A 15461-nucleotide genomic window follows, 5' to 3' on the forward strand; every position below is an offset into this window, starting at 1 on the left:
TGATAAGATTACATTTTGATGTTTTGTAGGATCGAAGAAAAGAGAGGAAGCTTGAGGGAAGAAGTGAGCTGAATCTAATCATGAAGAAATGGATTTCGATCGCATTACTTGATGAATGGATTCTTGAGCTACTACTTGGAGTTAGAATAGATTGTTAAGAAATATGTAATAACATAGTTTTTCAATTGAATTGCATTGTAAGGACAAATTTTTTCCGCAATAAAATGAATTTTGACTTTATCTTATTTATTTATCCTTGCAATGGCATGTATGAAAGAATTAATGTTTGAATGTTTCTATTATTAGCAATAATGGATTTGATTCTTAATTATGTTATTTGTGGAAATGTCAAAAGTTTACCAAATAGGGAGAGTTTCTCATCGCCCAAGTTTCAATTGGACAGAAACTTGGAATCATGCAATGTGCATGGTATGATGAATGAAAAACTTTCACATTTGGGAAACTTAGACTAATTCTTTGGCAAAGTGTCAATTGAAGGACTAGGAGATCGAGTACACTAGATCGTACGTTGATCAAGTCTACCACAAGAGTGACAAAGATATTCGTCATGATTTACTAAAGTTTAGTAAATATGGTTATACTTATAAGATTGAGTATAATTCTGAGTTAACTGAAATAGTTTCAATCAATAGCAGAACGAATAAGAAGAATCAAGAAGGCAGAAAGATAAAAGTTTCTCCATTCTAAGAAGAAGGGAGAGTACCTTTTATTGTGTTTTATGATGAAGTCTTAATGATTAAGAACCATATATCAATTGATCCTCTAAGTGAGTCTTAGTGCATTTGCATATCTAAGAAGAGGAATCAAGAATTGTAGAAATGGTTAAATCAAAGAGCCAATCATACTTCGTTCCAATATCAAGTCTTGGAGTCATACTCCAAGATTGTGACATTGAATGACAAGTCTTAAGTAGGTTTATAACACTCATCAAATGTGGAATTTGGAAAAGTTTTCTTATTCTACACATTTGAAATTGGTAAGTTGTGATGTCTTGGATAAGACAAAGACCAACTAAGACCAATGCATTAAGTGTTTTGTCTTGATAAATGCTTCACTAACTCTTGAATATTTGTTTGTCAAGAAATGTTTCTTCTTATATGTCAAGGAGTCAGTGGGAGTCTTAATGGTCTTGAAAGGTTTCAAGAACAAATCAAGAATAAACCTTATCGATCATCACTAGCACACGACTTGAGGTTTACAACCTATCGTGCTGACATTATTTTGTTTCTGTGCCATTCCAATTGAGTTAATTGTGTATATGAGTTCTATAAGTTCTCATTTGAATGCATACTAACGCCTTAGTCGATGGAAAGTACATTGATATGAAAGGACAAGTAACTAAACTACTTGGAAGACATGGTGGGCACTCGTGTTACCATAAGGCAGGAAATCAAGATTAAGAAAGTTCAGTCCATATGAATTTGGATTTGTCACAAACCTTGTTTTTGGCAAATTCACATGGATAGGAACTCATACACCATAAAATCTAAGTGTCATAAGATTTCCTCCTTCATGAAAATGACTGTAAGGAAATGCTTTCACTAAGAGAGATTTTAAGAGGATAGCGATTGTGAAAAATTGTAATCTCAAATTCGATTATGGTTACGGCATCCCTCTTCATAGTTCGAATTGTGAGATTTGGCAATTAGTTTCAACATTTGGAACTTAGTAACATAAGCTCTGAATTGTTTAAACACACATATGAGCTATCTAAGGCAAAGGTGTATAAGTTTAAGAAGCTTAGATAAAGGCTTATCGAAGCATCTGGTATTAGAAATATGAATTTCAGAAATTCAATAGGCATTGTTTTCTGAAAGTTCATTTGTTTTCTGAATACATGTCAGAGCTAGTGGGAGCATAAATGTTATGCTTATATGATAATCATCATAGTGGGAGCATAAGTGTTATGCTTGTATGATTATTATGGCGAGTATTGCAAGTTAGCAATATTAATTATAGAAAAACAAAGATTCAATTTGCAAAGTTGCATGGGTTGAAAAATTGTTTTTGCTATAATTAAGGGAGAGAATATTATACTTCGTTTCAAAATCTAAAGTTTATATTGAGAAATTTTAATATTTTCAGTCAAAGGATACATTGTGTGTTCTTAAAATTCGATTATGATTACGGCATCCCTCTTCATAGTTCGAATTGTGAGAACATGACACATAAAATACTATGGCAAAAGATTGGTAAAGTATCATATCTTTATGTAAGACATTATGCATCGTGTCCCATACGCTTCGGGTATAGGATCGATTGCAAATGCTATAATATTTTACCATTCTAAAATTTTCCAAATGTCTAGTGCATTAAGAGGGAAAAAGGACTAGAATTGGTTTTGACTAAAATAATTAAACGACTATCAAAGGACGATCCAAAGTTCACTGAGGATTGGTCGCTTGTGAGTAGTTGGAAGTATGGTATTGAATGGACCATATCGACATTATTATGAATAGATAAGATTCTATTAAGAATGAGTTGTCATATGGCAAATGTGGAAATGTTTCCATATTGGGAGTTGCACATTAAGAATCTATGTCTAGATTAGAAACTTTTATGCAAGAAGGATGTTCAAAGGAATGTACTTTGAATGTGAAACTTCACGTTTATAGAATTGTCTTGTAACAATTCCCGATAGAGTACTTTGTAATTTCATTGGTCAAGTCTTAGTGACTGTTGTGCTATGACTTTACGAAAGGATCGTTGCGTTAGAATGTTAGAATCTAGCATATTCTAGTAATGGCAAGAACCTTGTGTTCTTACACTAATGATAAGGATTGGGAATTGTGAAATGAGCATCATTGAAAAGGTTTTTCAATTAATCTATTTCACAAAGTAAGGACCATAGGAAACATAGTGTGCATGCTTTATGCATGGGACAGCTATTGTTGTAATTTAAGTAATAAGTTGATTTTATGAAATAGTAAACGATAATAAGTAATCAATATGGTGATTAAATAGAAGTGTTTTATTTACTCTCACAAGTTTGAGGCCGTATAGGATTAAGTATTATTGTTATGTTTCAATTTGCATGTTTTGACTTCCAGAATAACTAGGTTGTTCAAACATCCACAGTCGGTCATACGTTGGGAGTAGGTATGAAGAAAGACTGTCATGAATCTGTCTGTAGATTGTCTGAAGTGTTTAGACATGGCACAAGTTTGTTGCAGAGTTCATGAGTGCTTTGATAAGATTAGAGTATGGATTAAACCCACGCTCACTTGGATCACTTCATGGTTTTATCACGAGTGATTAGTGAGATGATAATATTGTATATTCTTGAAACCGAGACGTGTGAGTTGTTATTTGTTGGTCGGTTACACATTGATAATAAGTAAACGCACCAGTAACTTGGTGTTATAAAACTTATTGTTGTGTGTGATTCGATCAGTAAATGCAAGCGAGCATTTGAGTCAAAGTTTATCTATTCCTTTTACCCAAAGTGGGATAAAAGCGATATCTGTGGGCCTCTCGATGATTTTGTGATGACACCTAAGCGCTTGGCCAAGCCGGGACTAAGTTGATGTGTTCAATCATAGTCTGTTGTCAGTTGTCATAAATCGGAAGTCGGGAAACAGTATAGAGAGGATGATTAAAAATTCATGTCTTTTGTCTATACGATATCTTGAGAATGGAGGAATATATAATCCCTTATCTAGAGGACACGCTATTTGATAAGATCAGAGTTGACAGCGGCTTTTGAAAGCTACGATTGTTGATCAGGTTCTGAAGTCATACGGAAAATAGTTATTAGACTTATCCAAGTGGGAGACTGTTGGATTAGTGTCTAAGTCCATAACTATTTTGGTATGTGCTTGACCCGATTATGAGCATGGTCCTTTTGGGTTGCCTTCACCATAGCGATATGTAGGATGATTTAAGGAGAGAAAGGTTTAAATATGATTTATTAATATATTATGAGAATAATATATTAAAGGAGAAATCATATTGTTTAATTAATATTAGTCAAGAATTAATTGTTAATTAATTTTGTGGCTAAAAGAGATTAATTAAACTTAGGGGACTGGACTGCAATTATTGGATAATTGAGTTATTGGGCTAAGGAATGCTAAAGGAATAAGGGGTGAACGAAATTATGATGGAAGCCCATCATATTTTCATCCATGGCCTTATCCAGAAGGTTCCATGGGCTGCTTAGAGTTTAAGTTGTCCATTAGGGTTTTGACTGAAACCCTAGCAGCCCACACAAGTATATAAAGGGACCCTTTAGGCTCCAAAAACGTGGACAACGGATTCTCTAGGGTTTCTAGTCGTTTTTGGGCAGCCTCTCTTCTTCTCCTCCTCATCCAAGTTGCATAAGGTGTTTGTGACTCCATTAGAGGTGCAGCACTTGAGGCACTAAGCTTTTGAAGCCAATCCAAGCAAGGAATTGATTGTTATTGCTATATAACAATCAAAGGTAATTCTATAAACCCTAATTCAGTTTCTAATATGTTAGATCTATGTTTATTAGTCTTGGATTCAAAGCATGTACAATAGAGAAACCTAGATCCAAGCATTAGGGTTTGTATGAGCACATAGGATTGTTCTTATGCCTAAAACCCATCAGGTTAAACCTGATTGCTTTGAAGGTGATGAATGGACCCGCATAACAGCTATGCTTAACCTCTAGTTGGGAGAAGGAAAACATCGAACACAAGAAGATATTTTTGGTAAGTGGATGGATTTAAAGGAAAAAATCACATGGTTCAATCGATGGTGTCATCATCTTAAAAATAGGTATTGTTATCCAAACAACGACGAAGATCTTTTAGAATTGGTTAAAGATCATTACATCTTGGAGCACGAGGGAAGTGACTTCGAGTATGATGATGCATGGATTCTAGTTAAAAATAACAAATATTTCATGTAGAAGACTCTTATATGTGAAATGTCTTATGTGATGTTTGCTATTGATGTATCTCGTTTTATATAATGTTTTATGTTTGTGTTTTATTTTTCATGGAACAAAGTAGATAATAAGTGGGGTACTAGATTTTATTAATAATGTCAGAAGAGCAGTTTAATACAAGCAATACAGATTACAAATATGGGAATTCATTACTTTCGTACATTAATCTAAGGACAATTTAAATCAAATGTGTTGTTGAAATCAAAAGTAGGGTACACGCTTTCGTTCTGTAACCCGCTTCCGGATGCGATTTCATCAGTCATTATGCCCTTTTGTGTCGATTTTTTCCTTCCCCCAAATCCACTCCCCGATCCCTTACTCGTACAATCATTCCTTGTGTGTCCAAAATGACCGCATGTAGAACATTCTTGTCATATGGGACGCTCACCTTGCGATGGAATACGGCCAGTGTTTCTTGGTTTACCCGGCTGACGTCTCTCCATTATGGGTGGCTTCACAATCATCAAATCATCGGGAATCTCCCACTCAGATGGACTTGGTAAGGGGTTCACAGACTCTTCGTAAGTTTTCCTCAGTGTCTCTGTAAAGTAAGCTTTTAAAGCAAATACCGAACAATCTTCGTAACGGTTCATTGTGAGCACTTTTATGACATGGCCACAAGGTAATCCATCTATTTGCCATCGCCTACAAGTACAAGTTCTTTGTTGGAAATCAACAATGGCACTTTTGTTAGTAGAGCTTTTCACTTCAAATCTACTATTTGAGATAGGATACACCATCCAATTATTACAAGCATTCTTATTTGCTTCTATAATCATTTCAACCCATGGGGTGAGTGTTGTTTTTGCTTCAACTAAAAAAATAGACATAATTTCATAATATCATATAAGTAGTAAAATAACATTTCAAGTACTATTATATATAAAATATTAGTACCTGCAACATTACGTTTCTGAAAACTCCATTGGTGCATTGTTGCATTGTTGCACGGAAATACTCAATCAACATTAATATTGGCATCTTTCTTGCAAATCTTGACATTGAATTTATCGACTCTACACTATTTAATGTCATAAGAAAATACCAATTCCCAGGAAAATATGCCCTAGTCCATCTTTCTGGATTGATGTTTTGTAGGTATTCCCATACACAAGCATTTACCTTTTTAATTTTTTCATCCCATTATCGAATTTTTTAATAGTATAGGCTTTGCATGTCTCCCAAAATAATGTGTGTATTGTATCGCTGCTTCCAAATTTTGCTGAAATGTTGAAATACAAATAGATACCACATATTCCATGATGGGCGTGAGGAAATATATTTGCAATTGACGTCGCTATGGATAAAGCCCTATCAGATATTAATGTAAGGTCTTCCACATTGCCTATACATTCACGTAGTTTTCGAAGGAACCAGGACCATGTCTCCGTACATTCACTTTTGCATATGACATAAACAACATACATGATTTGGTTTTGACCGTCCATTGTCACTGCGAGCAACATCGTACCCTTAAATTCACCCTTTAGGTGACTACCGTCAATTATTAGAGTCGGCCTACAATATTTGATGAACGCTTGTACCTACTATTATTTTTGATGGAATTAACAAATACCAATTAGGATTCATATGTTATATTTGTTATAAAAAAATATCACTGCTTACCGAGCAACCCAACGCGATATACACGAACTCAAACCGATCATCATCATCTGTTCTTATCTGAGTAACAGTTCCTAGATTATGCTTGACCAAGTTGTGCAAATACGCTGGTAGTTTGGTGAATGAATCCTTTTTAGTACCTCTTAACATCAACAACGCATATTGTTTTGCCCGCCATGCCTGTTGGTATGAGATATTGATTGGAAATTTCGAACTGATGTCCCTCACAATTTCATTGCCCCGATAAACTCCATTATAATCTCCGGCCAATACTTCAGCGATAAAGTGTCCAATAACCTTTTTCTTTGATTTTCGATGATTAGACTCCAAGTTTGTTGCACAACAAGTGTGCTGGTCAACAACTTTTGTGACTTGGAAAGCAGTAGTCGATTTGATTCCCCTTGCCCTAACCATCCAAGAACAATTTTCTACCAAACAAACCACCTCAAACCTTTCTTTGCTCGATCTGGTTGTCTTATACTGCTTACCTTGTTCCATGCATTGTCTTCCAATTGCAAGCTTGAGCAACTCTTTGTCATAAAAAATGTCTAGAACCTTAATCTCTTCATTTATATCCACCCTCTGACATGGAATGTTCACATAATTGTTTACAGGACACGAAGGCAATGGGGGCATACCATGAAACATGGTATCTGAATAAATAAGTTTAGGTTCATCATCAAATTCTTCTCCATTAGAATCACTCTCTAGGCCAGATATATCCAACTTGTCACAATCTACAAACTCGCTATATCATTTTAGTTCACCATCATGCAAAAATGGAACTTCTTTTTTTTCCGGATTCATTACCATCCTTATTCACCATGTCTAGTGCTTTTTTGGTCAAAGTAATGATTTACACCAACATCATTAACATATGTACCAACATCATTATCACCGATATACTTATAATTCTCCGGTGTAACATATATAATCGGTTCTGGCACTATAGACACTACATTTACATTTTCAGCGACACTATGATATTGACTTTTACTTGGACTTTTAAAATTACCTATTGGGTTGTTGCTCCCTTTTCCACTTGATAAATTAGCTGCAGATGCCTTTCCTCTATCATCCACTTCGGTACGCGAAACGCCTTCTTCAACCACCACATAGACAGACACATATTTATCTTTAACGACATTTATTACCTTGATCAGCTTTCTAATATCACGATCATCAACAATACCACAATAATAGAGTTGTTCTGGACGTTGATAAGCCATACTGACTTTTGATTCTTCGGGAAGACCCATCTTGCACTTCACCAAATGAACAAATTCGTTGTACGTGGTGGTTTCATAAAATTCAACATCGAAATAAGACATTCTCGGATTGTATTCGGGTGGCCAAACATATGATAATTGGGAATTAACAAACTCTCATCTTCCATCCGTAATTAGTAATACAAAATACTCGTTACAACTCATTACGTTAATTTTGAGAATAAAAAAGCTAGAGAGAAGTGAAGTTTTCAAAATACGAAATAATTTCAAAAATATGAAATACTTAATATATAGGGTAGGTTCAAAATAGTATTCCACTCTGATAAAAAAAGTAATCAAGTTTAACAAAACAGTAGTCCACTCTGACAAAAAAGTAGTCAAGTTTAGCAAAACATTATTCAACTCTTACAAAAAAAGTAGTAGGTTTACCAAAAATATTTTCAAATTTACCAAAAACTTTTTGTATTAATTCAAAAAAATAATCTACAATTTACCAAAAAAAAATTATTAATTCTTAAAAAACTAGTTTATATTTTACAAAAAAAAATTAACAAAATAATTGTCAAAAAACAACTCTACATTTTATAAACAATATAATTTTTAAAATAATTCTACATCTTATAAACAATCTTTTTAATACTCTATATCACAAAAAGAATACGGTTTTTTTTATTATTTATTTATTATTAAATATTATTTTTTAAAGTCTAATGTTTTTGAATTCTCAAAAAATTTTAACAAAATAATTGTTAAATTAATTCTACATCTTATAAAAAAAATTTAAAAAGTAAAAAAAAAAAAATTAAAACCGTAGGTTTTCTCACAAAACAGTAGATTAAACCTCAAAACAGTAGATTAAAAAAAACGTATTTTAATCCCCAAAACCGTAGGTAAATAGAGAGGAAACCGTAGGTGTTAGAAAACCTATGGTTTGATGCTTACAAATGAAAAAAAAAAAATTATATAAAACATAAAACAGTAAACGAATTGGCGAAACAGTAGACGAATATAGAAATCTACGATTTCATGGGCTATATTTGGACATTCACTGATTTTTGGCTAAAAATTATTAATCATTTCCTTAATTTGGTTAGGTTAGTAATTAAGCCCTATATATCCTATATTAAATAATTACGAAAGCTATATGTATTAAATGAGTACTACTTTACCCATACAAATCTACCATCTACTTACATTATTATAGGTTATTATTATTATATTTATTAGGTAATCATTACATTGTTTTTTTACGATATATTTATCGAAGTTGACGAAAATCGATGTAACAATGAAGTTATTTATTTATTTATTTTTTGTAAAAATAAAACATTAGACATCCCGAACTAAATTAATCGACCAATAATGATGTTACAAGTGAACTATACCTACGTATGTCACAATTATGATTAAATCAACCAACATCAACTGAATCATATAATGAAACATATAAATGTGGTTATAACCGATACAAGATGGTAAACGATATGTTTTTTTAATAAAAGAAAACAGGACATTGCAATTTTATTCACACAGTTATTAACTTAAATATCCTAATTTATGAAAATTACATTTATAGTCTCTAACATATAAATATCTCAATTTTATTTTGTATAACTATAAACAAAAAAATAAATATAGGTAAAATTAAACTAACACTGATATATTATTTTAGTTTTATTTATAATTTTATGATTATAAAAGTATTTTAGTATATTAATATGAAAGTTTGAAGATCAAAAAAAATATTGAGTTAAATACATGTTATATTGAAAATTATTTTTCCTGAAATGTAAAAAAAGAAAAATTTGTTATATATATATATATATATATATATATATATATATATATATATATATATATATATATATATATATATATATAATGGGCCCGCTGAGGTGAAGTTATAACACCTTATAACACTAAAGAGGAAATTATGTTTATAATGTTATGACCATGTAATGAGATGTTAAGAGGAGAAAAATAAAGAGAGAAAAAAATATGTAACCAATCAATGTTCCGGTTTCAATGTCATAACGCCAACAAGATATGTCAACGCCAAAGAGAAATGGTGTTCATGGTATTATAATCATGTTATGAGATGTCACATCAAAAAAATATCATTTTTCTTTGTCCATACCATATACTCTAATAGAAATGATTAGATTAGATATATTAAATTGGTGTTTAATAGTGTTGTATGTTTTTTTTTTTAACCGGCAAATCTAATCTTTTCCTAAACTAACAACACCTATTCCACCTATGTCCACAATGGGACTCGAACCGTCAACCTCAAAGAGGAAAAGCACTATCTAATAGTGTGGTATGTAGCATGTAGAAAGAAATTGCCGTATTAAAAATGGAAAAAGAAAAAGAAAAAGGAAAAGAGAACGGCGCTAAAAGGATGAATAATGGCATGCTGGATATATGGTATTTTGGTATGGATGTAATCATGTATCTGCCACCAAACATGAGCCGATCTTAATCATTATTTCCTTTTTAATTAAATTCATCGACTTTAATCCTTTTTAACACTTTTTTTTTGTTTCAATTATTGCTCCAACTTCACACTATATGATTCATTTTAATCGTTTTAGTTGAAATTTTAAAAACACATACAATTTTCTCTAGTAATTAAAGAGTTTTTTTTACTACTTGTCACGTTCTCATTAAATGTTATAATTAATTTTTTTTCCATGTCATTTTATGAAATTTTATATAATATTTTAATACAACAATTACAATAAATATAGTAATAAATGGATGTCAATTTTATTAATAAACTTATATTTTAATTTTAAAATTCCTAAAATTAAACCTCATTAATTTTTTTTATTTAAATTATTTCTTTAAATTTAAAAAATAAAAAATATTTTCATTATAATAATTTATTACTTTTCTTATTTTCTTATAAATTCAAAGTTCTCAAATATTTTGAATTTTATATTTAATTTTTTTAAATTAACTCATGTAATACATGAGTTTCACAGTAATATAAATATAGAAAATAAATGAAATGAAAAAGAAAAATAATAAGAAATCAACTCAAATATTTTATGCTTTGGTCATAATATAAAATGTCGTTATATTGTAAAATAAACATAATAGTGTTTTATATTCAAAAGTTATTTATTTATGTTATTTAACTTAATTGTTCTTAATTGACTTAAATTATAAAAAGCTTCATTTTTTATTCAGCCCTTTTTGGAGGTAATGGACGAACACAAACATTCCATGACTAAAATTCAAGTACAACACAATGACAATGCCAATAAACAAATAAAATGATGAGTATGCATATAATATATATATAGTTAATTCTAGTCAAAACACCAAACTTGGATATACTTTCAAAAGGACACATAAAATATGAGGAATAGGACCCCTTGCCCTTTCTTCTTACTCCAAAGACAAATAAAAAAAATAAAAAATATTCCTATACCTAACCCTCTCCAACGAATTCGAATGCGACCAAGTATTACATACATGCTTTAATTAATACACATAGTACAAACTAACTTAGCGTGATGTGAACTTAAATCATCCTAAAAATGGTAATTTTTTTGCAGTTTTGCCTTCTTCTAAAACCTCATTAGCCTACACACCATGGACCATCATCCTCCTTTTCCCCTTCAAAAGTAGAGATGAATGGACATAAAAGCTCTCAAGAAAAATTGGGTTGCTTTTGAAACCACATTAATAGTACAAAGGCATATATAACCACAACACAACAATAAGCCTCCGTGGACCTCAACTTCACAATGCACCACCTTTCACCCCTAAAAGTGAAAAAAGAATAAAACTATATGAGGCATTATAATAAGTGAATATAAGAAAATTATATTCTATCATTTTCACAACAAAAAAAAAATCAACTTGTTAATTTCATCTTGTAACAAGTTGAAATTAGATGCGTTGATATATGTAAGAACATAGCATGAGTGATCGATTATATTACCGTTCGAATGTTTGTAGGGGCTCATAGGAGGGCGTTTTCGGTATAGTTCTTTGCTCGAATATTCACATTTCGAAGATCTCGTAAATGATATAAAATTTCTTGAAGAAGTTTCATTCCTTTGTCACCCTTATTCATAGACCCGATACAATGTCTTAAAAACTCTCGATCTGCCTCTAGGGCTTGTAACCTTCCATACAATTGATCCACTTCCTCTTCCATATCAATTCTCTTCTTCTCAAGTTCAAATCGTGTGACAGCCGTGTCTTCAAACTTCGTGGAATAAAACCCGTTTTCGTATCCATTTCTTACCGTCACACCATCTTCGCCCAACGTACTATTCACATTAAATAGAGGAAGAAGTCTCTTCACCATTGCTTGTTTTCCAATTTTCCCGATTCCATTTGCAGTATATTCGACAATATGTTCACTGAAACCATAATTTCCAATCTCTTCGTAATGGTCCTCGGTTACTGTTGTGTTAGCAAAATGTCGATCCTCTTCATCGCTCAATGTGAAAAGCTTCTCTTCTAGAACTTTCAATTGTTCGAGGATCGACACCCTTTCTTCCTCAAAGTCCGCTAACGATGACTCCAAGTCCAAAACCGAATCAATCGGGGTATTTTGATGATTTCGATGTTGACTTTCTTGATTCGGATGTTGGCTTTCTTGATTCCCCTCTAAGTCAATCGACAATCCATCGTCATCCTCAGAGTGACTCCAAGAAATCGATGATGTCCCCGTTTTCGTACTCCCCCGCAAAACCCTACTCTTCTCTTTTGACTCATATTCCGACACTTTCTTTCGGAACAATTCCAATTCCTTTTCCTTTTTCATCATAAGTTCATTCAAGAGTTGTAAAGCTTCTTGATCGTATTCCGACTGTTCTTCCATCATTCGTTGATATTGTAACGCCTCCATTTGCATGGCCGACTTTTCTTCTTGAAGCCGGTTTATCATTGCCATGGTCTCATTAGCGGCCACCATCGAAGCATTCCTCTCTTCTTCCAATTCCGTGTATAACTCTTGTAAGGCTTTCCTCTCGGCTTTTAAAGCCGATTTCAACTTCTCGGCGGTGTTCACAGGTTCACTCATTGTACTTCCATGAAATGAATCTTCGGCCCCCGATTCTTTCATCTCGGGAATCAACCAGTTCCTGTGGAGTGGGTTTAGGCTATGAATTGAAGACGGTGTTTCCGGAGCTTTCTCTTCCTCGGAATCTAAACAAAATACGAAAACAGAGCTTTATTGAATCTTGAAATTAGGATTCAATTGGGTAAATATATTTTTCTTATGTCACTCATAAAGATTACCATTTTCAAGATCTGAATGCAAAATATTAGAATTTGTTGAATGTTCTTCTTGTTTGATCTCATCACATGCATCCAAAACTGGAATCTCTGTTCCGATTGAAACATCATCTTCTTCATGAACTGCAAAAAAAAGTTGAACTCTCTTAAAACCGAAACAAATTGGATATGAACAGCAAGTTTAAATTTACCTGAATGAATATCGGAATCACTTTCTTGAAGTTCTTCAACATCCATAGATCGGGTTTGAATTTGTTCATCAATTGTGACATGTTCATTTCCAAAATCAATCAAATTCGCATAGGAAACACGAGTTCTCACAGAAAATGTAGATGGGTTCTTTGTTATATGATGAACAGAATCATCAGTTTCCGATGAATCAATATCTGAATCGCTTTCGTGAAGTTCTTCAGTGTTGATTGGTGGGAGTTGAGTTTTGTCATCAATGAGGACTTTCTCATTACCGAAATCTATTAAATTCTCATGGGAAACAAATGTTTTCTCAGAAAACTTGGGTGATGCCTCTGTTTTCTGTTGAACAGAGTCATCAATTTCTGATGAATGAATATCTGAATCGCTTTCGTGAAGTTCTTCAGTGTTGATTGGTGGAAGTTGAGTTTGTTCATCAATGGCGACTTGCTCATTACCGAAATCTATTAAATTCTCATGGGAAACAAATGTTTTCTCAGAAAATTTAGATAATGCCTCTGTATTCTGTTGAATAGAATCATCAATTTCTGATGAATGAATATCTAAATCTCTTTCTTGAAGTTCTTCAGTGTCGATTGCTGGGGATTGAGTTTTTTCATCATCGACGACTTGGGCATTACCGAAATAAATTAAACTTTCATGGTAAGCAACAGTTTTCTCCGAAAATTTAGATGATTCCTCTGTTTTCTGATGATCGGAATCATAAATTTCTCCTGAATTCACCTGTGCTTTTTGAAAATCCCCAAACTCATGATCTTCTTCTTCTGGATCAGTTCGAATTTCGTCTGTTTTCGGATCACTTAATTCAAATGGAAACAACTGATTTCCACTGTAATCAATGAAGGAATGAAGATCATGTGAATTTAAATCTTCCCCTTTATCAAACTGAATCAAACTCTGTTCAAATGCATTCAAATCTCTAATCACTTCAATCTCAGCTTCCTCTGTTTCAAATTCTTCATTACCGTCAATTTTGTTGGTTTCTTCAACATAAAGCGATTCTATCTGGTCATCATCAACGAATTTTTCGATATGATCATCAACGGAATTCACTTTCTTGGCATTACCCAATATATCCCACAAAGGATGAATAACAAAACAAGAAGAATCATGGACAATTTTTCTCTCAAAATTCACTCTGCAGCAGGAACACTTCAAATTCACTTCATCTTCTTCATCACTCTGAATCGCATCAATTCTTTCCACCTTCGAGAACACAAAATTCCTTGACTCTTTTTGAAAACCCAGATCGGAGGATGAACAATCCTCACACATATCATGTGATTCCGCTAGCTTTTGATGAATCGAACAGAACCCCATATGCGAAACTTCCTTTGAATGAAGCTCACATAGATGGTACTGAAAATTGTTGTCATCGGATTCGAGAAATTTATCAATTCGAGCACACCAGAAACATGGCGGTTTTAAGCCGAAGAATTGGGCAAAATTGACGATTAAATAGGAGAAAACGGAATTGAGGAGGAGGAGGATTATAAGCGTCCATTCAAGAACAGCATAAATGAGAACTAGAGTGATCCTGTTTGTATTGTTATGCAGCATGGTCGCGAACTTGTTTGCAGCCATGGCGGTTTCGCTGCTACACTGTTTTCCTATATGTATTTACAGAATAAGAAAATGGTGAAATTGGAAGAAATGATGAAAAGGGTTTTAGAATTTTGGGAGTTTTGATTAGAAAAACAGCTAAATTCTAGAGAGAGAAAGAAAAAGATGAAGACTTGAAGAGAGATGTTCTTGAAGCATTTGACAAATGGGGTATTGACTGAGTTTTAAGCAACATATTTAGACTCAAATGGCATTGGGGTTACATTGCCCTTTAATTTTATAAGAAATCATTTTATAATCGTTAGTATATTTAGAAATTATTAATCGTTAGTATATTTATAAAATATCAGAGGTAGCAAAACCATAAAATAAGGAAGTGGGGCCACAAAGAAAAAGCAAGGAGTTGGGGGCCACTAAGGATGCCACATGTTGGACCTAATCATAATTCATACATGTCTATTACTTTCTTTTAGGAGAAAATAAGGTAGAAATTTTGATGTAACTTTTATCATAGAAAATATATTTTTGAGATCAATTTGTAAATTTATGTTAAATATTTATAGTTAAAATAAAATTCTAATTACTCACTGGAAATATGGTTCTGAAAACGTGACACATTCTTTTAATTTGCATTTTTA

General features: G+C 32.6%; 1 protein-coding gene across 1 annotated transcript; it reads right to left on the bottom strand.

Moving 5' to 3' along the window:
• Positions 1-11068: 11068 nt before the first annotated feature.
• Positions 11069-15091, bottom strand: LOC111894911 (myosin-binding protein 2). The gene is made up of 4 exons (XM_023890989.3): positions 13242-15091; positions 13054-13173; positions 11744-12960; positions 11069-11564 (listed from the first exon to the last, which is right to left on the bottom strand). Exons 1-3 carry the CDS (start codon positions 14842-14844, stop codon positions 11765-11767), a joined length of 2919 nt encoding a protein of 972 aa, XP_023746757.1. The 5' UTR covers positions 14845-15091; the 3' UTR covers positions 11069-11564; positions 11744-11764.
• Between the last annotated feature and the right edge of the window lie 370 nt (positions 15092-15461).

The sequence above is a fragment of the Lactuca sativa genome, chromosome 4 (assembly GCF_002870075.4).
Source record: "Lactuca sativa cultivar Salinas chromosome 4, Lsat_Salinas_v11, whole genome shotgun sequence".
In the NCBI taxonomy this organism is placed as follows: domain Eukaryota; kingdom Viridiplantae; phylum Streptophyta; class Magnoliopsida; order Asterales; family Asteraceae; genus Lactuca; species Lactuca sativa.